At 49.5% G+C, this 24,629-nt stretch overlaps 1 protein-coding gene and 2 gene segments (V, D, J or C); all 3 read right to left on the reverse strand.

Annotated features, from left to right (window-relative positions):
- Positions 1–2,797: 2,797 nt before the first annotated feature.
- LOC105546103 lies at positions 2,798–4,332 on the reverse strand. The segment is given in 3 exon segments: positions 2,798–2,868; positions 3,824–4,126; positions 4,237–4,332. Coding segments are annotated over 3 exon segments (420 nt in total).
- Positions 4,333–7,124: 2,792 nt separating this feature from the next.
- Positions 7,125–9,329, reverse strand: LOC105546104. The segment is given in 4 exon segments: positions 7,125–7,276; positions 7,936–8,303; positions 9,092–9,190; positions 9,269–9,329. Coding segments are annotated over 4 exon segments (534 nt in total).
- A 9,156-nt stretch (positions 9,330–18,485) lies between these two features.
- LOC105546106 (immunoglobulin omega chain-like) lies at positions 18,486–19,067 on the reverse strand. The gene is made up of 2 exons (XM_011989193.1): positions 19,022–19,067; positions 18,486–18,898 (listed from the first exon to the last, which is right to left on the reverse strand). Exons 1-2 carry the CDS (start codon positions 19,065–19,067, stop codon positions 18,486–18,488), a joined length of 459 nt encoding a protein of 152 aa, XP_011844583.1.
- Positions 19,068–24,629: the final 5,562 nt, after the last annotated feature.

Here is a 24,629-nt window from a genome sequence, read left to right on the forward strand (position 1 = left end):
CTCTAGGATGCCCAGGGCACATTCCCAGAGGGTTATTCTGGTTCTTCACTCTTTACTTCCCCAGAATTGCAGTCATAGTCATCTGGATCTTGTGACCGCACTGAGCCATGCCTCACATGCAGAACAAGGCTGCCCATGACCCCTTCCCTGCCCAGGAATGCTCTTCCTGGTGGATGCCCCATGAGCTCTTCGGTGAGGGCACCGTGAGGAGCAGGTCCACAGCTACCTCTCCCAGGTCAGCCCCATCCTGGGACTGATGTGATAAGAGGTAGGTTTCTGTCAAATAGTTACTGAGCACGTATCTTTTGCGGAGCATAGAGCGCAGGGTTGGATTTGCCATGTTGATCTAGACAGCCTAATCCCTACCTTGTGCAGCTGCCCTGATGAAAACACAGGCATAGGAGGGGCACAGAAGTCCTCTCTTCCACTCCCTTAATCTCTGGGGCAGAGATCAGAGAAGTCCCTGCTGCACTCCAGGGTCCGAGAAGAGATCTTGACTAGATGTGATCACAGGGGAAGAAGGAAGAAGGGAGTACAGGAAAACAAAGGGAATGTGGGCATGACCTGAAGATTTCCGGGGTTCAGGTGAAGATGTAGGGACATCCACCAAGTAGATACAGATGAATAACATTAGATAAATAACAGGATCTAGGAGAAGTGGGTTCTCAAGAAGGAGTGACTGTGATTGAGAAAGACACCCTGGCAGGGCAAGTCTTCAGAAATCCAAGAAGATGCACTTTTGTTCCCCAAGTCCAGGAACTTGTTCACTGGTTGGCCCTGATCTGCTGGGGTCACTGGAGAGGAAGACAGGGAAGAGCCACGTGTCAGCAGAAGAGAGGTGGAGAGGGGGAGAACATGGGCAGAAAAAGAGGAGATTCCACCTTAGGAGAGCCTGGATGGGAGATGTCTGATGGGAATGTCCACATGTAGGGGTATATTTCTAGATATTTCATATAAATGGGATGATGTTAATTTTTAGAGCGTTGTGAGAGAAGAAGACAAATTCCAACTATCTTGCTATTTTCTAAAAGACAGTGCATCTTCAGCAAAATAAAAATTTGCTTCACAGGTGCTATCCTGGGGGACTATAAGCACTGTGGTTTTAAAAGGCTTTTTACATTTCTTTTACCATCATACTGCTTTTTTTTTTTCAGAAATATATACCCATTAAAATTGTTGACATAAATTAATACTACATTATTATGAGAGTTACGCACATACCTTTTTGACACATATACTCTGGACCTTTCAGAGGTTATTCATTGAGAAGACCAAGAACATTCACTACCTAATGTATTCATGCTGTTGTTTTTGAGGAGTAAACTCTTGAAGCTCTGGAATTAATTTTCTTGGCTCTTGGAGTAATTCCTAAGAGGTAATGAAACTCTTCTTTTCTAACCCTCTATTTATTTAAGAACCCTCCCATCTCTCTTTTTTTGACAATGGGCCGTAGATACATGGTTCACATCATTAGCTGCTGAGTGGAAAATGAGCCATGACAGGAAATGAGAACATAAGTTTAAGTACAGAATTTTGGAAATCAAATGGCTCTAGACCTGAGGAAATAACACGTTATTATTTGATATAGACAGCACTTTCTAGAAGGACACTGAGAAGGAGAATCTAAAGTTTGGGTAAACTAGGAAGTTCAGTTATGACTTTAATAGTTTAATTGGCTTTGTGTCCTGAAGGGGCAGGGTCACAGCTGAGTCAACACCAGGTTGCCGTTGACCCCAGACCCTGGGACCAGGACCAAAGGAAGACTCTCGGCAGTGACAAAGCTGACCTCGTGGAGCAGCGGCCTTGAGATGAGAGCAGAAGGAGGCTCCCTATGCAGTGCAGGGACAGAGGGGGAGGTGCAGGTGCTGTCCCCTGAGTCTGGTCCTCTCTTGAAAGAGGGATAGATAGAGAACAGGTGCTGAGGTGATGGTGATCAGTGACATCTAGTGTGGCTTCTTGAGCTTCTTTCCCCTTTGTTTCTCCTCTGAACTTAGGAGGCCAACCTGAGGGTGTTTATCTTCTTCTTGTCTCTCCTGAAGCTGCCTGATTCTCCTATCAATGCCTCCTTGATGGGCATGGATGTGTCTTGGCCTGGAATTGATCTGTGAAAAGAATATCAGAAAAGTCAGAGAGCCCAAGACGGAGTTTTTTGAGACAGAGACGGTCTTGCCTGTGTCTCAGCCCAGCTGTCAGTTTTCACAAGACAACACCCATCACGAACTGAAGATGAGGGTGGAGGGTGCAGTGATTCACACAGTGGGGCTACTTAGGCAGAGATCCTGGTCTTTTTCCTTTTCCTGTCTTGTCTGGACCCCAGATCTCCCAGCCATGGGTTCAGCATGTAAGTGTCCCCAGCTGCAATGTTAGGGACAGGCAGTGTGTGGCTGGTCAGATAGTCTCCCTGGTCACCATGACGCTGTCATGGGAGATGGCGTGAATGATTTAGTCCGGTTGTCTTGAAGGCTGAGATTCCTCACCAGTGGGTCAGGGAGGGGAGATCTTTCTCATTCTGGAACTAAAAAGTGAAGATGTCGTACATAAAACTGGAGAGTCATTTTGTTTCCAAATAGGAATTCAGCCAGAGGACAGGGGAGGTTATGGAGAACTAACATCTTACATATCTCAGAGATAAGTTTTCCTTTGCCTGTTGCCATGTGGAGAGGAGAAAGGCCTGTGATGACTTTGAACAAGGCTGGGGAGCTGTTGTCTAAGTTTTCATTGTGACAATGACCTCCAGCCTTTCTGCGGCCCCCTTGCACTTGAAGGACCCCTCAGCAGTGTGATCACTGCCCCACACTCAGGTCCTAAGGCCCGCCTTGCGCTCTCCCCTCCCCCAGGCTTCAGTCCCTCCTCCCCAGACACCGGTGCTAAATCTGACCACTCTCTCCCAGTGGCCCCATCTGGTCCCATGGGCTTCACACTTCCTTCCCCCTTTTTCATCTTCTCTGAAGCATCAGGAATTGTCCTCACAAACTTACCTCAGATCCTGTGTCCTCCTTGTCCAACCCTCTAATGGCTCCTCTACCCTCCCCCACCCAAACTCACCCCTCCTCACTGTACGATGCCATCTTATTGCATCCATATTTTTACTTGTCTTTTCCACAAGTCGGTGTCAGCTAGAATATTCTAGGCTTATCTATTAGCCTTGATCCATTTTGGTATCAGTGCTGGGCTCTGCTACGAGGGCATAAGTCTTAGATGGCAGAGTCTGGGAACTTCAGTACAATCAAATTCCCTTGAAATCCCCCAATTGTTTTGGCCTGAGAGTGAGGCTCAGCCTCCCCTCAAAACCTGAGTGGGCAATAGTTTTCTAAGTATTCTTATCTGATGCCCTGGGCTGAGCAAGGTCCTCAAGTATCCCTGATCCCTCACCTGGCCATAGCTACAGTGAGGAGAGTGATGGGAGGAGGGTGAGGGAAGGAGTCAAGGTCTTGGGGAGCACCTCTACTCCCTCAGGCCTCTAGTGAAGCTCAAAGGCCCACACCTCCTCACCCCCTCCCACCACGGGGAGGCACAGGAAGGTCCGTGAAGACACAGCTGGACCTGCCACCTCAGCTCAGGACTTCAGTGCAGAGACCCTGTGCCCCAAGCTGCAGAAGCCGGATATTCTGTTTCCTGGAGTCCCTGTTAATGACTCTGAGGACAAAAGTGTGGGAGCCTCCATTCCTAGGCAGGGCCCTGGCTGGCCCTAGGCCCATGGGGGAGTTGCAGCAGCAGAAGCTACAGGTCAGGCGTGAGCAGCAGCTGCAGGCACTCACCCTCCTGGCAGAGGAGGAAGGGGGTTCTTGTCTCAGTTCCCCACTGGCCTGGAGCACCGTGTGAGCACTCAGACTGTTATCCCATGCTTCGCAGTAATAATCAGCCTCATCCTCAGACTGGAGTCCAGTGATGGCCAGGGAGGCTGAGGTACCAGACTGGGAGCCAGAGAATCGGTCAGAAACCCCTGAGGGTCGCTTATTATTTCCATAAATGAGCAGTTTGGGGGCTGTTCCTGGGAGCTGCTGGTACCACTGTACATAATAACCCCCAATGTTGGAGCTGCTCCCAGTGCAGGAGATGGTGACCCTCTGCCCGGGTGCCCCAGACACTGAGGGCGGCTGCGTCAGCACAGACTGGGCCCAGGACCCTGGAAGTGGGAGAGACACAGGCATCATGATTCTGCTTCTAGAGACAAGAGGAGAAACCAATCGTCAATAGGCTTCCCAGGGCCCCTCCCCTGGACCTGTATCCAGTCACCTGTGCAGTGAATGAGAAGGGTGAGGAGGAGAGGAGACCAGGCCATGCTGGAGACTGTCCCGAGTGCTGCCTCCTGTGCCCACAGCTGAAGCAGAGCTTCCCCAAACCTCTCCCTGCCCCTCTTCATACTCTGAGAGTGGGAGGGTCCATCCATGCAAATCAGACCCCAGCTTTCTAATCCCACCCTGGGCCCTGGGTCAGGCCCCTATGCCTGAGGATGTCAGGGGGTGGCAGGGGTGGGGCTATGTGGTATCAAGGGGTGTAAAGGACACAGTTTTGAGCCCTGAGCAGAGGACATTAGGGAGGGCAGCTGGCTGGTTCTGCTCTCATCTCCCCACTCTTCTCAATAATGGTCCCCAAGCGCCCCCTGGTGTCCAGACCAAGACAAACTGTTGTATGACAAGGTGACCAGAACCTCCAGAGACACCGCTGCCTCCCCGCTGTTCTGGCCACTGCCCCCTCTCAGAGCCAGGCCAGGAGGTGCTTGCGTCTTCTCCCTGTGATCTCAGGGCAGTTCTCCCACTTTACTGGGCTCCTCACAAGTGAATCTGTCTGGGGAGCTCTAACTGTTTATCGTAGAGGACTCAGGTGGTGACTGAGTGGTGACTGCCCTCATAGGACAGAATCAAACCCATAACAGTGACCAACTTTGAGGGACTCACTTTCCCACGTGTGGAGACACCTGATCCTCTCATGTGGCTCCTCCCTGGTGGCCAGAGCTCTCCCTCTGTGGATCCTGCAGGGCTGAGTAGAAGGGAAGCTCTTCCCTCTAGGATGCCCAGGGCACATTCCCAGAGGGTTATTCTGGTCAATCTTCACTCTCTACTTCCCCAGAATTGCAGTCATAGTCATCTGGATCTTGTGATCGCGCTGAGCCGTGCCTCACATACAGGACAAGACTGCCCATGACCCCCTCCCTGCCCAGGAATGCTCTTCCTGGTGGATGCCCCATCAGTTCTTAGGGTGAGGGCAGAGTGAGCAGCAGGTCCACGGCCACCTCTCCCAGGTCAACCCCACCCTGGGTCCAGTATAATGTGGCCCATGTGATAAGAGGTAGGTCTCTGTCAGATAGTTACTGAGCACGTATCTTGTGCTGAGCATAGAGCGCAGGGTTGGAAATGCCATGTTGATCTAGACAGCCAAATCCCTACCTTGTGTAGCTAACCCTGATAAAAACACAGGCATAGGAGGGGCACTGGAGTCCTCTCTTCCACCCCCTTAATCCCTGGGGCAGAGACCAGAGAAGTCCTTGCTGCACTCCAGGGTCTGAGAAGAGATCTCGACTAGGTGTGATCACAGGGGAAGAAGGAGGAAGGGACTACAGGAGAAGCAAAGGAATGTGGACATGACCTGAAGATTCGTGGGGTTCAGGGGAAGATGTAGGGAAGTCCACCAAGTAGATATAGATAAATAACATTAGATAAATAACAGGATCTAGGAGAAGTGGATTCCCAGGAAGGAGTGACTGTGATTGAGAAAGACACCCTGGCAGGGCAAGTCGTCAGAGAATGGATGTGTCTTGGCCCGGAATTGATCTGTGAAAAGAATATCAGAAAGACCAGAGAGCCTAAGATGGAGATTTGTGGGTCAGAGACTCTCTTGCTTGTGTCCCAGCCCAGCTTTCCGTTTTCACAAGACAACACCCACCACAAACGGAAGATGAGGCTGGAGGGTGCAGTGATTCACACAGTGGGGCTACTTAGGCAGAGATCCTGGTCTTTCTCCCTTTCCTGTCATGTCTGGACTCCAGATCTCCCAGCCATGAGTTCAGCATGTAAGTGTCCCCAACCGCAATGTTGGGGACAGTCAGTGTGTGACCCAAACCCATAAGGTAAGCTGCCTGGTCACCATGACGCTGTCATGGGAGATGGCATGAATGATTTAGTCCAGTGGTCCTGCAGGCTGAGATTCCTCACCAGTGGGTCAGGGAGGGCAGATCTTTCTCATTCTGGAACTTTTTTGTAGTGAGGATGTCATATGTAAAACTGGAGAGTCATTTTATTTCCAAGTAGCAATTCAGCCAGGGAACAGGAGAGGTTATGGAGAACTAACCTCTTATATATTTCAGACATATGTTTTCCTCCCATTGCCATGTGGAAAGGAGAAAGGTCTGTGATGACTTTGAACAAGTCTGGGGAGCTGTTGTCTAAGTTTCCATTGTGACAATGAGCTCCAGTCTTCCTGCAGCCCCCTTGCACTTGAAGGACCCCCCAACAGTGTGATCACTGCGCCCCACTCAGGTCCTAAGGCCCGCCTTGCACTCTCTGGTCACCCAGGCTTCACTCCCTCCTCCCCAGACACTGGTGCTGAATCTGACCACTCTCTCCTGGTGACCAGAGCTGGTCCCACGGCCTTCACACTCCCTACCTCCTTGTCCATCTTCTCTGAAGCATCTGGAGTCTTCCTCACAAACTTACCTCAGATTCTGTGTCCTCCTTGTCCAACCCTCTAATGGCTCCTCTAGCCTCCCCCACCCAAGCTCTCTTCTCCTCACTGTGGGATGCCACCTTATTGCTTCAATATTTTAACTTGATTCTGTTTTCCACAAGTCAGTGTCAGCTAGAATATTCTAGGCTTATCTATCAGCCTTCATCCATTTTGGTGTCAGTGCTGGGCTCTGTTATGAGGGCATAAGTCTTAGATGGCAGAGTCTGGGAACTTCAGTGTAATCAAATTCCCTTGAAATCCCCCAATTCTATTGGCCTGAGAGTGTGGCTTAGCCTCCCTTCAATGCCTGAGTGGGCAAGAATCCTCAACAAATTTTTATCTGAGGAAAGGAACCTCTTCAGACTTTTTAAAAATCCTATTCTTACCCAAACTGTAAGACAAGAAAAAATGAGTAGATGGCTCAGGAGATCTGGTCCACCACCTGAGCCTCAGTTTATACCCCCCTCCTCACTTTAGTAAGAGCGCCCTCACTATTTTCTGGTCCCAGACACCTCCACCACCTCCCTCCATCCTCTGAGGGACTGCCTGGCTCTGCTGCCCAGTATAATGTCTGGACCTCCCCATGTCCTCTGTGGCGGCCTCCTCTTTATTTCTGTGGAAGGAGGAAGTCAGGGGGTGGCTGGGAGAGAGGAGAGAGGGGAGCCCTTAGTAGATTCCTGATTTCTAACTCTTCTCCTCATTGTGGCACTGAGAGGTGAGGAGCAGTTTGCAAGGGGTGGGGTTGGTGCCCTCTAACCCTGTCCTGGGCACATAGAAATGAATGTTTCTACAGATTCAGAGACAGCCCTTACAGAGTTTGGAAACAATGCCTGCGATGGAGGCCCTGGGCTGAGCAAGGTCCTCAGGTAGCCCTAAGCCTTCACCTGGCCATAGCTATAGTGAGGAGAGTGATGGGAGGAGGGTGAAGGAAGGAGTCCAGGTCTTGCGGGGCACCTCTGCACCCTCAGGCCTCTAGTGAAGCTCAAAGGCCCACACCTCTTCCTCCGCTCCCCCCACCATGGGCACGTACAGGGAGGTCTGTGGAGACACAGCTGAACCTGCCACCTCGGCCCACGATATCAGTACAGAGACCCTGTGTCCCAAGCTGCGGGAGGAGGATATTCTGATTCCTGGGGTCCCTGTCCCTGACTCTGAGGACAAAAGCGGTGGAGCCTTCACTCCTAGGAGGGCCCTGGCTGCCCCTAGGCCCATGGGGGAGTTGCACCAGCGGAAGCTACAGGTCAGGCGTGAGCAGCAGCTGCAGGCACTCACCCTCCTGGCAGAGGAGGAAGGGGGTTCTTGTCTCAGTTCCCCATTGGCCTGGAGCACCGTGCGAGCACTCAGGCTGCTATCCCATGCTCCGCAGTAATAATCAGCCTCATCTCCAGTCTGGAGTCCAGTGATGGTCAGGGAGGCTGAGTTACCAGACTTGGAGCCAGAGAATCGGTCAGAAATCCCTGAGGGTCGCTTATTATTGTCATAGATGAGGAGTTTGGGGGCTGTTCCTGGGAGCTGCTGGTACCAGGATACATAACCTCTCCCGATGTTGGAGCTGCTTCCAGAGCAGGAGATGGTGACCCTCTGCCCTGGGGCCGCAGACACTGAGGGCGGCTGCGTCAGCACAGACTGGGCCCAGGAGCCTGGAAGCGGCAGAGACACAGACATGGTGATTCTTGGTCTAGAGAGAGAAGGAGAAAGCAGAGCCTCATGGGCTTCCAGGACCCCTCCCCCGACCCTGTGTCTGGGCACCTGTGCAGTGAATGAGAAGGGTGAGGAGGAGAGGGGACCAGGTCATGATGAAGATTGTCCCGAGTCCTGCCTTCTGTGCTCACAGCTGAGGCAGAGCTTCCCCAAATCTCTCCCTGCCCCTCTTTATACTCTGAGAGGAGGGTCCATCCATGCAAATCAGACCCTCCAGCTTTCTGATCCCACCCTGGGCCCTGGGTCAAGCTCCTCTGCCTGAGGATGTCAGGGAGTGGCAGGGGTGGGGCCGTGTGGTCCCAGGGGGTGGAGAGTTCACATCTGTGAGCCCTAAGCATAGGGCACCAAGCAGGACACTTGGCGCTGGTCCTGCTCTCATCACACCCAGTCCTCTCAGGAATGGTACGCTGGCGCCCCCTCGTGTCCATTGTGCGACATTGTACACCACCATTGTATGACAAGGTGACCAGAGCCTCTCAGAGACACCCCTCCCTCCCGGTTGTTCTGTCCACGGCCTTCTCCATCAGGGCCAGGCCAGGCAGCCCCCTGAGTCTTTTTTACATGACCTCAGGCCAGACTTCACGTTCTCCTGGGTTCCTCAGGGGTGAATCTGTCCATGGCTCCCTGGCTGTTCACTGTATAGGACTCAGGTGGTGACTACACAAAGTCCTCTCATGTCAGAATGAAATCGAGAGCCCTGACCAGCCCCATGGACTCATTTCCTCACCTGTGGGGACACCGGGTCCTCTGCTCTCATGTCGCTCCTCCCTGGTGGCCAGAGCCCTCCTTCCTCTGTGGATTCTGCAGTGCTGGGTAGTCAGCAGCTCTTCCCTCCAGGATGGCCGGGGCACATTCTCAGAGGGTTATGCTGGTAAATGTTTGTTCTCTATCTACTTTTCCACACTTGCAGTCACAGTCATCTGGATCCTGTGCCCAGGGATCTCACCCAGGAGTCTGTTCTCCATCACTGAATGCCAGTCTGCAGGAGATCCTGGCAAATGACTTTGCAGTGTTTCGCTTAAGAGCAAAAAAGCAAATATGCTCAGTATTTGAAGATGGGAAGAAATAAAACGCTAACTTGTTTTGACCGGAGTCTGTACACTGTTGAGCCTGACACATGGTAGCCTTTAGGATCCACCATTCCAACTGGGATGTTTAGGAAATAATATGGTTCAAATTCAGTAAGGAGTGTTTTGGGCATGTCTTAAAGATGATAGAAATTATTCATCTTTGCTTTGTAATGAAATCTAGAATATGATACATTAAAAACAATAAACTGAAGAAAAAAGATAATCCTGTTCATTAAAATGAAACAGATTGTGTATGTGACTGCGGGAGTTCTGGACTGATACATCTTGGACTCAACAAATCTTTGTTTGTGGAATCCCATGTGGTTGGAGAACAGCAGGATAGTTATGTTATTTACTCTGGTGTATCTGTCACCTGGAAGTTGCAGTACCATGAGGTTTTAAATGCACCATCTAAACAATGGATTAGGTTGGGCATGGTGGCTCACGCCTGTAATCCCAGCACTTTGGGAGGCAAAGGCGGGCAGATCACAAGGTCAAGGCATCAAGACCATCCTGGCCAACATGGTGAAACTGAATCTCTATTAAAAATACGATAATTAGCTGGTCATGTTGGCTGGTGCCTGTAGTCCCAAGCTACTCGGGAGGCTGAGGCAGGACAGTTGCTTGAATCCGGGAAGCGGAGGTTGCAGTGTACCGAGATTGCACCACTGCACTTCCACCTGGCAACAGAGGGAGACTATGTCTAAAAAAAAAAAAAAAAGAAAAGAAAGAAAAGAAAAGAAAAAAGAAAAAAGGAAACCCCATGTCTAGTAAAAACACAAAAATTAGCCAGGCATGGTGGTGCATGCCTGTAGTCCCAGCTGCTTGGGAGGCTGAGGCAGGAGAATTGCTTCAACCTGGAAGTTGCAGGTTGCAATGAATCGAGATTGTGCCACTGCACTCCAGCCTGGGTGACAGAGCAAGACTCCATCTCAAAAGCAACAAAGGAGCAAACAAACAAAAATACAGAAAGAAATAGCGATATCTAATATAGACATTTAAATCAAACAAGCCAAGACATGTAACTGAAATGAAGTGTATTCTGTATTTTAGGATTGCATTTCATGGGTGTCATTATTTGAAATGTTCCCATTTATTGTAAGCCGTGTTATTTTAAATATTTTTATAATTTTTAAAAAATGTTTATTGTGTTTACGTAACACAGCAGGCATATTAAATTTTATTTCCTTTAAAGTAGAAAGGAATTGTAACTGGGCTTGCACTTTCTATTTTTTGTCACTGCCTCCTCTGTGATGATGCATAGACGTTCACGGTGAATTTTGTTTATCTTTTTCTCCCACCTCCAAGAACAGAGCTTCCCCCAGGCTCAGCGGTGTCTCCCATAGAGGACAAGACTGCCCATGGCCGCCTTTCTGCCAAGGGATGCTCTCCCTGGTGGACGTCCCATGAGTTCTTAGCCTGAAAGCAGAGGGAGGAACATTTCTACTGCTGCCTCTCCCAGTTCAGCCCCATCCTGGCTTCAGTATAATGAGGCCAGTGTGATGAAATGTAGGTTTTCTCAAATAGTTACTGAGCACCTACCTTGTGCTGGGCACAGAGCTCAATGTTGGGAACGCCATGTTGATCTAGACAGCCTCATCCCTGCCTCATGAAGCTGACCCTGATGGCAACACAGGGGTGGGAGTGGCAAAGAGGACCTCCCATTCTCCTCATTCATAATTGAAGCAAAGAGACCAGAGAGGCCCCTGCTGTACTCAGGGGTCTCAGAAGGGATGACTTGGTGGGATCGCAGGAGAACAGAAAACAAGACATCTCAGGACAACTGAGGAAATATTGACATGGCTTGAAGATTCCTGGGGTTCAGGTGAAGATGTCGAGAAGTCCACAGAGTAGACCTAGATGGAGTAACACAGAGATGAATAACACGATCCAGCAAAAGTGGACTCCTGGGAACAGAGGGATTGTCATCCAGAAAGAGACTCTGGCAGGACAAGTCCTCAGAAGTCCAACAAGATGCACTTTTGTTCCCCAAGCCCAAGAGCTTGTTCTCCTCGTGGGCCCAATCTGCGGGGGGTACTGGAAAGGAAGGCAGGGAGGAGTCATGTGTCAGCAGGCAGATGTGTGGAGAGGAGCAGAATGTGGGCAGAGAGATTCCACTTTGGGAGAGGATAGATGGGTGGTGTTAGACGGGAATGTCCAAATGTACAGTTATTTTTCTAGATACTTGATATAAATGGGGTGATTTTAATTTGTAGATTGTGAGATGAGAACACAAATTGATAGCTACGTTGCTATTATTCTAAAAGACAGTATCCTCAACGCAAAAAATTTCCTTCACAGGTTCTATCCTGGTGGAGTATAAGCACTGAGTTTTTAAAATGCTTTTTTACATTTATTTACCATCATACTGTTTGTCTCCAAAATACATCAGCTTATTACAATTTTTGACATACGTGAATACTACATTTTTGTGAAAGTCATATGCTTACCTTTTTGAAATGTATTCTCTCATCATTTCTGAGGTTATCAATTGACAAGGTCAAGAAGATTCAGCACCTAGTGCATTGCTGCTGTTGTTTTTGAGTTATAAACTCTTGAAGCTCCGGAATGAATGAATTTTCTTGGATCCTGAAGTGATTCCTAAGAGTTACTGCAACTTTTCTTTGCTAACCCTGTATTTATCTAAGGAACCCTCTCCTCCCCATTTTTCATGACAATGGGCTGTAGACACATGGTTGGCATCATTAGCTGCTAAGTGGAAAATGAGCCATGACAGGGAATGACAACATGAGAGTGACTATAGAATTTTGGAAATCAAGTGGCTCTAGACCTGAGGAAATGCCATGATATTATTGGTTAGAGACAGAACTTCCTAGAAGGATACTGAGAAGGAGAATTTAAGATTTAAGTAAACCACTAGAGTTCACTTAGAGCCCTGATAGTCCACTTTTTGTCCTGAAGGGGCAGGCTCACAGCGGAGTTATAGCCAGGCTGATCCTGATCTGAACCCCTGTGACCAGGACCCTGTGAAGACTCTCAGCAGTGACACAGGTAACCTGAGGGGGCAGCAGTCTTGGGATGAGTGCAGAAGGAGGCACCTCACGGTGTGAACAGATGAGGATGTGTTTCTCTAGGCCTCTGAGTCTGGTCTTCACTGAGAGAGAGGCAGATGGAGAACAGGTGCCCATGTGATGGTGGGCAGTGACCACTTATATTTCTTCTCGAATTCCTTTCATTTCCTTAACTCCTCTGGGCTTAAGAGCTCAACATGAGGGTGTTTATCTGCTTTCTGTCTCTCATGAGACTACCTGATTCTCAGATCGCTGCCTCCTGTATGGACTTGGGCTGTGTCCTGGCCTCAAATTGATCCATGAAAGGAATATCAGAAAGGTCGGGGAGCCCAGGATGAAGCACTGTGAGATGGGGACAGACAGGCCCATGTTACTGCCCAGGTTCCAGCCTCGATGAGACAGCACCCATCATGAACGTAGGATGAAGGTGGAGGGCAGAGTGATGCACACAGGGGGCCACATAGGGAAGACTCCTGATCTATTCCTATCTTTTCTGTACCATAGATCACCCAGTCATAAACTTAGCCTGTTATCATCCCCAACTTCAATGCCAGGGACAGGAGTGTGTGGCTGAAATTAATCAGAGAGCCCCCCCGCCCCAGTCACCATGATGGTGTCAGGGGAGATGGCATGATGGATCTAGTCCAGCCCTCCTGATGTCCGGGATTCCTGGCCAGTGGGTCAGGGAGGGCAGATCTTGCTGATTCTGGAAGGTTTTCTCTGAGGGTGTAATGCTGGGCACTGGGGAGTCACTTGTTTCCAAATACAAATTCATCCACGTGACAGGACAGGTCATGGGAAGGAGCTTCTCATGTATCTCAGAGGGAGATCCTCCCTGTTGCCATCTGGAAAGGAAAAGGTCCCCCTCAGCAGTAGGCTCCAGGTCCTAATCTTTCTCTCACCCAGGCTTCAGTTCCTCCTCCCCAGAAACTTGTGCTGAAGGGGTGGAGGCTAAACAGAGAAGACACATTACTGGGAAAACAGAAGGTTTTCCTCCCACCTCCCCACTGGCGCACAGCACTGCATAATCTTGGATGCTTGTGTCTCAAGATGCGCATAAGAATCAGCTTCCTTCACTGCCTGGAGCCCAGAGGTGCTCAGGGAGGCCATGATCCCCAACCTGGGGTCCAAGAACTGGGCTGGGACCTGTGCTGGCCGATGACTGCTGTCATAGATGAGGAGTTTGGGGACACTGCTGGTGCCAGGACACAGATCCACACCTAGCCTTGCTTCTGCTTCCAGTGTGATAGATGGTGGCAGTTTGCTGCACCCACATGAACACTCTCCACCACTGGGTCAGCACAGACTGGACCAGAACCTTGACATCTGGACTAATACAGGGTGAGAGAGGCAGGTCTGTTGAGAGGGCAACATGCAGGGTTCTCATTCCATTCACCCACAGTCCTTATGCCCTAGCCCTAGCCACCTGTGCAGTGGATGAGAAGGGGGAGAAAGGGAGGAGCTCAGGCCATGGTGGGGATCCCCACACAGCTCTGCATCCTGATGACCCTCAGCTGGGCCTGAGCTCCCCCAGTCGCTATTATTTCCTCCCACAGCCCAGGATGAAGGAGGGTCTCTTCATGCTCACCAGCCTCCTCCCCTGGGCTGCCCAAGTCCCACCCCAGGCCCTGACTCTGATCCCTGCCTAGAAAGCTGAGCCTGGGATGGGGTGGACCTGGGTGGGGCTGTTCTGTGTCTCCCTGAGGACCTGTAAGGACACAGCTTCTGGTCCCCGTGAGCAGGGGCACAGGGCTCCAGCCTAGGCCTAGAGGGTGGCTCCCAACTGGGATCCACAGCGCAGGCCTCAGAGAGAGCCCACAGCACCCTCTGCTGGCTGAAGCCCACACAGGCCTGAGAATCTGGCTTTCTCCACTGTCCACTTTGTCCTCTCCCTATAGGATGGAGCTGGGCAGTGTCCATGTCACTAAGCATCTGAGTCTCAGGTCTCCACACAGTCCTCGTGCCCTGGACTCACCTGCCCAGCTCACTGTGTGCTTTACAAGGCAGTCCTGAAGCTCATCCTCCCTGAGGGACCTCCCTTGGGGACCACAGAGCGGGAAGACCAGCAGGGACAGGGCGGTGCTTGCCTCCAAGACACCAGGAGCTGCTTCCTGTCTTCCCTCCCTGGCTGAGCAGAGTCTGCTCCCAGATGACTGGGACCTGCCCTTGGACCCAGCCTCTGCCTCTGTGCCTTCCCCTTCCTCTAAGGCCCTCACTGAGATTGCAGACTGGTAGGTAAGCAGGTAGGTAGGTAGGTACGTGAAAATATTTGCCCATCTGAGGAATAAATTCTAGAATAATGTAAACACCAAGTGCAATTAATTAATTGTTTTGTAGCCCCTACCCCTCCCCAGCAACCCTGGCACATCCTGGCCCTGGTGCTCTCCCAGAATCAGACTCTTTATGGCTTTGGTCTGTCCCAAGCATCTCTCTACCAGTCTGACCTCCAGATTGGGTGTTCTCAGTCCCTCAAGCCCCTCAAACACTCTGGCCTCCAGTATCTAAGCTTCCACCTCCTAGCAGCAATGGAGTGACTTTGTATTAATCCCGTTTCATCTTCCCAACACCTTTACTAAGTGGGTATTTTCATCATTATCTCCATTTTTCAAGTGAGGAAATAAAGAAGGAAAACTTGGGTTGCTCAAAGCCACATGGCCAGTAAATGCCAGGACACAAACCCAAATGATTGTTTGTTTATTTGTTTAGAGATGAAGTGTCATTCTGTCACCCAGGCTGGAGTGCAGTGGCATGATCACAGCTCACTGTAACTTCAAACTTCTGGAAGTAAGTGATCCTCCTGTCTGAGCCTTCCAAAACCTTGGGACTACAGATGCACACCAACACGTCTGACTTCAAACCCAAGTCTTAAGATTTAAGATCTAATCATCATTCTGCTTTATACCATAAAACCTGAGATCTAGATTTAGGATTAAGCCCCAAGATTATTTCATCTAGGCCTTTCTAGACTTATCTATCAGCCGTCTTCCACTTTGGTGCCAGTGCTGGGCTTGGCTAAGGGGACTTAGGTCTTAGATGCCAAAATCTGGGAACTTCAATCCTATCCAATTCCCTTGAAAGCTACAAATTCTTTTGGCCTGAGAGCGAGGCTCAGTCTCCCCTCAACTCCTGAGTTAATCCTCTAAGGATTCTTAGCTGAAGAAAAAAACCTCCTCAAAGAATTTTTTTGTCCTATTCTTACCCAAGCTGCAACAGAAGAAAAAATGAGTAAATGACTCAGGAGATCTGGTTAACCATCTAGGCCTCCGTTTTTGCCACCCCTCCTCACTTTAGTAAGAGGGTCCGCACTATTCCCTGGTTCCAGACACCTCCACCACCTCCTCACACCATCCGGGGTGACTGCTTGACTCTGCTGCCTTTGATATTGCCTAGCACTCCCCTTGCCTTTTTTGGCCACCTCCTCTTTATTTCTGTGGCTAGAAGAAGCCAGATGGTGGCTGGGAGAGAAGAGAGAGGGGAGCCCTGGGTCGATTCCTGATTTCTAACTCTTTCTTCTCTTCACTGGGGCCCTGAGAGCTGATGAGCAGCTTGCAAGAAATGGGGTCAGTGTCCTCTAACCCTGTCCTGGGCACATAGAAATCTATGTTTCTGCAGTTTCAGAGATAACCCTTACAGAGTTTGGAGACAATGCGTGGGATGGAGGCCCTGGGCTGTGCTGGGTCCTCAAGTAGCCCTGAGCCCTCACCTGGCTGTAGCTGCAGTGAGGAGAGCGATGGGAGGAGGGGAAAGTAAGGAGTCCAGGTCTTGGGGAGCACCTCTGCTCTTTCAGGTCCCTAGAGGAGCTCAAATGCCCACAATTGCACACCCACCCCCTACACAATGGGCAGATACTTTCTTGTAAATCTTGTCTTTCATACTCAGCTGTGTAAGCCCCACTCTGGGCACGGAAGGTGAAGCTGCTCCTGGGGGCTGGTGCTGAGAAAACAAATTCAGGGAAGAGACCTGGACACCCAGAAGCTCTGGAAGGGACAGAAGCTGGGACTGGGAGCATTGGACAGAGGCCAGTGACCATAGTTTTTTAATGTCATCCTCTTCAGGGACCCTCCAGAACAGACCCAAGCCCCTGTACGTCTGTGTCTCCAGGGCCCAGATCCTTCCACGTCTTCTATTTGTCACTGCTCTGGGCCTTGGGACTCCTCCTCATAAGGCTCCCAAAGACGATCTCTTCTCCAGGCTGCACCCTCCTTACCACATCTGACCCCACACCTTTTGCCTCATTCCCCCGCAAACCATCCCCTGCTCACTTTAAATAGCTTCTTTTGCATCATACTTGGATTGCAGCCTCCATAAGCATATTATTGCAGAAAGCCCACGTTGCAGAGAGCTCAGACCCTTTTCAGGACAGTTGTGCCTGGGCCACCCAAAGCTGAGCATCTCTCTTGCTTCTCTTCTACATCAGCCAAAGGCCAAGACAGAGCCAGAGCTTTCAGAATGCTGATTCTATGTTTCCTTAAGTATTGGACTTTCATTCTCACATATGGGTCTCTGGGTCACACAGGATGGGTTCTCCTTTCTTGTCATCTCTCAAGCAGTCTCAGAGCTCAGGAAATGGCCACCATGCCTGCGCCAACAGAAGACACCTATAGGACCAGGCAGGGGCACCTGCATCTCTGGGTCACACAGGCTGGATTCTTCTTTCTTGTCACCCCCACCTCATCCACACCATGTGTGGCCTGCTCCTTTTGCTTCTAGAAACAAATTGATTCTGTTTGCATTGGAGCACCAGTAAGCAAACGAGTTCTTTTCATTGAACTAATGCTCCACTTTCAGTAACACAAGTGACAGCAGAAGCCTTGGCATGAACTGGAGTTGGCAACAGGCAGGGATAAAGGAGGGATGGGGTAGACAGGAGGAGTTGGGGACAAATCTTTCTCTCACTTCTCCATGGATCAGGAGCTTTTGGTGAGATGGAGTCTGGATGCAGCTGTGGGATGCTTATAATCACATTTGTCCTCAGCCTGGAGCCCAGAGCTGGTCAAGCAGGCAATGTGGATGAACCCAGAGCAGGAGAATCAGGCTGGGACCCCTGTAGGTCCATCACTGTTGTCCTGGGTCACAAATATAGGTGCTGTCTCTGGGAGCCTCAGTAGCCATTTCCATGGGACTGCCCAATGTTTCTGCTGCTCCCCATGCAGGAATTTGACATCGAGATGTGGACCTCCTCAAGAGTTTCATGGGGAGGAGTCACTTGAAGCAAATATTGGGCAGTTTCTGTATCCAGAGGTTGCACCAACTAGACCCTGACTCAGTGAAAAGCTCTAATGGTGTAAGAGAAGACATGTGAACACGGTCATGCCCCAAGGGAGCAGGAAACCCTCCCTCAACAGTCCCCATGATTCTGAGTGGGATGAGCTGGAGAAAAGTCACATCCATGGGACCTCCTTCTACCAACGGCTCAGGAGCAGCCTCAGCTTCGTCTAAGCCATGATGCTACCCGCCACCCCCCAACCATTTACTCACTCATGTCCTACAAAGAGTTTTGCTGCCCTCAGATCCAATTAGCCCCACACCTCATCTGCTCTTCTGACATTGAAACTGAAAATGCAGGTACCCAGCACTGACAGGCCAGTTTTATGGGGAATTCCTCCCTGACCTGTGTCCTCATGAAGAATTTTACATTTTCATGCTTTGTTCCTGGGACACAGTGAACCGTGGACAGCCCTGAGCACAGGCTACTGGAAATGGAAGGGCAGGTCTCTGGTTTGAACCCTGGAAAAGCAGAATCCATGAGCAGGAGACTGTTTACCTGCTAGAATGTTCCCAAGTTCTGACTACAATATGAGCTAGAAAAGGCTCATTTTGCTTCTTTCAGCAGAAAAAGGTCCAGCTCCTCAGGCACTGGTTTGAACACCTCTGGACAATCAGCCAACATTTTAGTGTCATCAGGTGGCTTGGTTTTGTTTTTGTGTTACTGAGATTTCAAAAACAATGAATGGGAAATTGAGAGAAAAGCCTGTTACCACAAGAAAGTAATTCCAAATATAGTTTCTAAACAGAAAAGTTATTTTTTCAATTTGAAAGTTGTCACAGAACAAGAGTGAGAGCAGGCTGAGGTTTTTGTCCCACTTCCCCATGTGTGTGTGTCACTGTGAGAAGCACTGCTGTGCCATATGGCACAGTAATAGTCAGCCTCATCTTCAGACTGCAGCCCAGAGATCAGTAAAAGCCCTGCATTGGCTGAAGCATCTTTGGATCCAGAGAAGCGGCTGGGGACTCCAGAGCCCTGGTGCTTATCTGAGTCTGAGTAGTAGTACAGAAGGTACCGGGGAGGACTCCCTGGCTTCTGCTGGTACCAGTATATGCTGTAACTACCAACATTGATGCCACTGCTCAAGGTGCAGGTGAGTCTGGCTGATGCTCCCGGAGATGCTGAGAGGGAGGCCGGCTGGGTCAGCACAGGCTGGGAGAGGGAACCTGCAAACACAGGCATTAATGGGTGATATGGCAGAAAGCAGGCTAAAGTTGTTCAGGGATTTTTGCCAGAAGAGTCACAATCAGGCTGAGGTGCTGGCCCTGGTCTCTGAGGCCTTTTCCTGCCTGTGCAGTGAGAGAGGAGCAGGAGGAGGAGAGGAGTCCAGGCCATGGTGGACACAGCCTCTTTCCCCGCAGTGGGACTGGGCTGCCCCAGGCCTCCTTTTCTTCCCACCCTCTGCAGAGGAGGGGCTGCTCATGCAAATGTGTTTCCACCCAGGGACTGCCCAGCCCCTCCCTGAGCCCTGGGGATGCAGCTCAGCTCACACTGCAGCCTGAGCAGGAGGAAGGTTTGCTTTTCTTCTTGCAAGGCCCTGGGAGGAAGCACCTGTTGAGACCATACACAGGTCCCTGCTCAGGGATCTCTGCCAGGCCAGAGGGGACACAGCTGCCGAGTCCCCATTGGTGAACACAGGGCCCAGTCCCAAGGGCTGGATTTCTCTGAGTGAATGGTCCTTACTGAGCAGCCGTGTAGCAAGAACTGGGCAGCTCCACAACATCCAATGCTGGTCCCAGGACACAGACTTTCCCGTGGCTCAGAGACTTCAGAATCCAGCTGGTCTCTGCAGCTCTCCAGTCACTGATAGTGTTCACATATCCGTGGTCTGATTACTAGAGACTGCTTCTTTTTTAAAGAGCTAGGGACTCTTTTAAAGGATGGTGAAAATGAGAGTTTTCCAGGAAAACTAAAGGATCCATGATATGTTGAAGGCAGCAATTCAGCAAAAGTTATATATACAGTGGTTTCGTGTGTTTTATGCAGATTTGACTCAATTTAGTAATGTAGGAAAATTAATAGATTTGGTAGACTTACTTTGATCAGTGAGCAGTGTGACATATTTCTCTGTTTTATGAAGTTAGCCATTATCTCCCTAAGTAAAACTTGTCATTGTCTACACAGTTGTGTTATATTTTTTGGTCAAGAATTTGTCCTAGATGTTATACAATTTGTTTGTATTGTGATATGCCACATGTATTTTTTGATGGGATGTTTTCAGTTTATTAGAAAGATCAGTATGTATTTTTCCCTCAAAGTTCTCTTACAAGTGAGAAGACAAGGGCAGAGACCATCACTTCTCAAAGTAGCCACGTCTACTGTTGTGTAACTGTGCAAACGGCCCCTGGATTTCCAGACTCATAAGGTGCTTTAGTGAAAAATCTAGAATCAGGATCACTCACTTCCCTCAGGCACTCTCTCCTCAGGGCATTCAGAGAGATCCTGCTCTTTCAGATGGGGCAGGGAGGGCACTCCCTGACTTAAACCCCTTCAGTAACTCCTCATTTTTATAAAACCTGAGCCCTGGGGCCTCGTCAGCCTGCCCCTCACACTGTGGCCCCTGCAGACCCCCGCAGTCCAACTCATATCCCCTCCTCTTACTTCTAGGGCTCCGGACTCACTCGCTTCTCTGTCCTGGGAAACCCTGAGCTCCCGTCTTTCCCACGTTCTCCACACCAGCTTCTCCTCTGCCTGTTTGGAGAAGATGGGCTTCTACTTGAAGTCACAGTGTAAGCTTACATTTTGTCCACATTGTACACCTGTTAAAAGCAGAACATAAACATCTCATTACAAACAAGGATATTTCCAACACTGGTTAGCATGGAAATTTTTGAGTCAGAAAACATACTGATAATTTTCTAATGAATTGTTTGTACTCTTCAGCCAACTTTGATCATCATCTTTGTGGTTCATGTTGTTTAACTTTTCAACACCTGTTTCCCAGCAACTTACCCCCTTGCTAGGTGATTTCTACAACAGATCAACGAAAAGGTATTTTATCATTGGTACATAAATCAACAAATATATACCTTTGAAATGTTCCCTAATTTTTGTGCATTAAAGCAACAGATTTCAAGGATTCTCACATTAATTGATTTGTTTTTTGATCATCCATATCTAAAGTTAATTTATTGTAATAAGTGGAAAATTGAAGGAAGCACAATGAATGTTAAGATTTGCAGATGCAGGACTCACAGCATTGCATATTGGATTAGAATAAAGTCCAGATGGGCACCTACATTCCTAATTATTTATTGACTTTACCCACTCCTCCTAGTGCAGAAATATCTCTTCTGTGGACACAGAGCTCATAAACCCATCATTCTTCCTTCAAAAATTTCCTCAGCAAAGCCTATTATAGGACTTCTGGTTGATGAGTTTAATGTTTGATTTGCATTGATCACATGGCTGATTTGAAGCTCTGTAATGAATATTGTGTTGAAGGATTGCTAATGTAAAGTTTCTTAGTTGTATAATCATTACCAGACATTTTTCCAACTCACCCATATTCTGCAGTTTATTTGCTCTCAAGGGATTTCTGTCCCCCGAATTTGCTTTATGATCTACTGGCTTCCTGTGGTTTCTTTAAGCAGGACTGGGAAAGCCCATCACGCCCTCTCCACTTCCTCCACATGAACCCATGGGATCCAGCATCTATGGATTCATGGGAATCAGACCATAAATGAGTGAAAAGAGGCTGTGATGGGCAGCTGCAGAGACCAGCTGGGCTCTCAAGTCCCTGGGCCATGGGGAGATATGTGTGATATATTTGTATTTTCATATTCATATCCTTGTCCTGCTAACCAAATCCGAAGGAAAATGTTCTCACTTAATATCTTCTGTTGAATGAACTTTGAATCTCAAACACAAAATTTCCAGAATTTTTTTAAAAAATTATTATCTTGACCTCAGATTTGTACCTCTTCCTGGCATTCCAATGTGGGTGAACTCACATATTTAACAAACATGTTTTGAGTCTGTCCTTAGTGCCAGGCAGTGTTATGGGCTCTGTAGCTACAGCAATGACAAGACAGAAAATAGCAGCAACTACAATGAACAATCTCATGGAGCTGAAACCTCAGCAGGGGAAACACAGAGAATAGAGTCACTAGCTGTAAAGAAACATTTTCATGTGGCTGATCCCACCCTGACCAGTTAGTCACCCTGGGATTTAAAGCCTGTTGCTGACAACTGAGAGACCTGCATTTCTATAATTCTGAAGAATGGATTGACTTCTGCAGAACTTGATGGTTTTATTTGACTATGTGTGTTGTAAATAATCCCGTGTAAACAGAATGTGGTCATTCATCTTGGCCTCACAAATGGCTGGGATCTTACTGTAGGTCAGAGGTCAAACAGAGCATTCCCATCCTTCAGAGGAATTCCCCAGGGTAACTAGACAGCTGAGTGTGAGGAGATAGCTTTGTCATCACATAACCTCCCCACTGCTCTGTTTGTGATGGAGAAAGAGTAGCAGAGACACCACAGCCCTGGAAGTCTGCCCTGGGAAGGTGGCAGGGAGGAAGGAAGGTAAAGAGAAGGGTGAATAAGGATGCCTGGGTGGGGGCTGGACCTCCTTTCCTTGCCCAGACACAGAATCCTGCCTTTCCACTGCTCTCTAGCTTTTTCATTGACCTTTACCCACCCTTACCCCCCATCACTGAGGAGGCCACAAGGACTCTGCCCCATAATGACAGCTTGGGAGCCTTTTGCCTGTGCTGGGCCTCAGTCCTCAGACTCCTGCAGCAGCACAGACTGCAAATCAGTGTGCTCCCAAATCAGCTACTTCAGCACTGACACCTCGGCTCTCATGGTTTCTGACAGAGCTCTGGGAGGTTTCATCGTGAGTTTTAACAGCAGCAGCCCCTTGGATGTGTAGGGGATCCTCCCACATGCTCTGCAATGCTCTGTCCTGACCCTTGGGGCTTTTGCTCAATAGAAAGTAAACCGGTCTCTTTTCAGGTGTGAAGAGTGATGGTTCACATTAATCTTATTGAATAGCAGGGAAGGGCAGCAATGAGTGCTGAGTCCTATGAGCTTTCCAGAGAGAAGAGGAACGTGACACACTCGATCACAGCTGCAGGCAGTTGTCAGGTTTCCATCACAAGGACAAGCTCAGGGCCTTAACCATTCACCTCTTTCCTCTAGTCCTTCTCACTATGGTGTGGGTCACACACATTTGTCCCTGCTCAGCTGCCACATTACTTTCCAGAGACCTCATCTCTCATGTGTACAAAGCCACCATGTCCTAGCTGGACCATCTGCCTTCACTCTGTCCCCTCCTTTTTCATTTTCCTTGGAGAAGCTGGACTTTTCCTCCTGAATCTCAAACCAGAGTCTGTGTCTTCCTTGCTTCCAACCTCCTAATGGCTTCCTGTTCCTCACCGTGTGCTGGCCCACGTCACCTCTTGCATACCTCACAATATGCCCTATTTCCTTTGACTTGTTGGTGCTCACTCTTCTGTGAGGTATTATCCTTGTAAAGACAGGAACCCTGTCTGTCTTCAAAACTCTGTATCCTGAGCCCTCTCCTGAGCCTGGCACATAGTAGGTGTTTAGTGGACAATAAAGATGAACAGACCTTTGCATTAGTTCACATGCCTGAGGCAGACCCAGTTGGATTCTGTCCCTGCTTAACCTGACTCATCTTGTGTCTGTCTCCAGGGCAGTCTGTTCCTGGAATCAAAGACTTTCTGATTTTTTTGAGGCAGTCTGACAATGCTGTTGCTAAGGGCCTCCTCTGGGGGCTGGCACTGAGAGAACAAAGCTGTATTGTCTAGATCACTGTCCCTGAACTGCGTCTTGGGCCCTGGTTAGCGGCATCACCAAGAAACATCCACGCAAATGGTAAACACACCAGCTGTCCTGGTTGTGGGTGGTGCTGTTGGAAGGTCAGGCTCCTAGGAGACCTGATGTGTTCCCATCTCCCGTCCCCAGACTGCAGCACTGTTTGGACCTCCAGGGGGCTGTCTGAAGCCAACAGGAGTGATCAGCCTTGTCCTCAGCCTAAAGCCCGAAGCTGCTTAGGAAGGCCTCCTTGCAAGACTGGTGGCCTGAGCATCCATCCTGGATCCCTGCAGTCAGATATGTACTTCTGTGAATCAGCAGTTTGGAGGCACTTCCTGGTCATTGTTGGTACCAGGTCACAATTCCAAGAATGTCATTTGTGCTGCTTGCAGCGCAGGAGATGGTAACTGGTTTAGCCACAGATAGACGGTGCAGGCTACCAAATGAGCCCTGATTGCCCAGTACTGTGAGAGTCAGGAGAGAGACACGGGGTGAGGGAGATGGCTCAGTGCGCCAGGGGAGCAAAGCAGAGCCCTGGCCCTCCCAGTGCCAGTCCCTGACTCCCTGTCTCCAGCCACCTGTGCAGCGACTGAGGCGGGTGAGGAGGAGGGGGTGCAGGCCATGGTGGAGATGTCTCTAGAGCTCTGCTTCCTGAGCCACACAGATTAGGGGGAACAACGCCTCTTCCCTGGCCTCTCTTGGAGGAGGAGACTTAATGCGAAATGCGAATCTATCCTGACCCCTGGCTGTGCCCCTCACATAAGATGCTGAGTCTGGTTATTCTTTTTGAGGAGTGGGTGGTTGGAAGTCGGGAGAGTGTGGCCCATCACTGTCCAGGAAACCTGGAAGGACATGGCTGCTGAACCCAATGAACAGTAAAGGGAAACAAGGAGACCAGTGTCTGATTTGCAAGCTGAGATCAGCCGTGAACTCACTTCCCAGGCTGCCAGAAATCCATGGGTCTCTCTTCCTATTTGATTCCTCACTCGATCAGCACATGAGGGAGAGTGCTGGAGCTTGGGAAGAATCAGCCTACTTGTGTGGTTCACTGGCTTCACTGCAAATGCAGAAAACCCCAGGAATCAGGAGAGAGTGCTGGCTGAGGTAAAA

This window comes from Mandrillus leucophaeus, unplaced genomic scaffold (assembly GCF_000951045.1).
Source record: "Mandrillus leucophaeus isolate KB7577 unplaced genomic scaffold, Mleu.le_1.0 Scaffold349, whole genome shotgun sequence".
NCBI classification, from domain to species: Eukaryota; Metazoa; Chordata; class Mammalia; order Primates; family Cercopithecidae; genus Mandrillus; species Mandrillus leucophaeus.

Coding starts and splice junctions, on each gene's coding strand:
- LOC105546106 (XM_011989193.1), bottom strand. CDS start 19,067: ATGGCCTGGACTCCTCTCCTCCTCCTGCTCCTCTCTCACTGCACAG. Junction 18,899..19,021: donor GCTCCTCTCTCACTGCACAG/GCAGGAAAAGGC, acceptor CTGTGTTTGCAG/GTTCCCTCTCCCAGCCTGTG.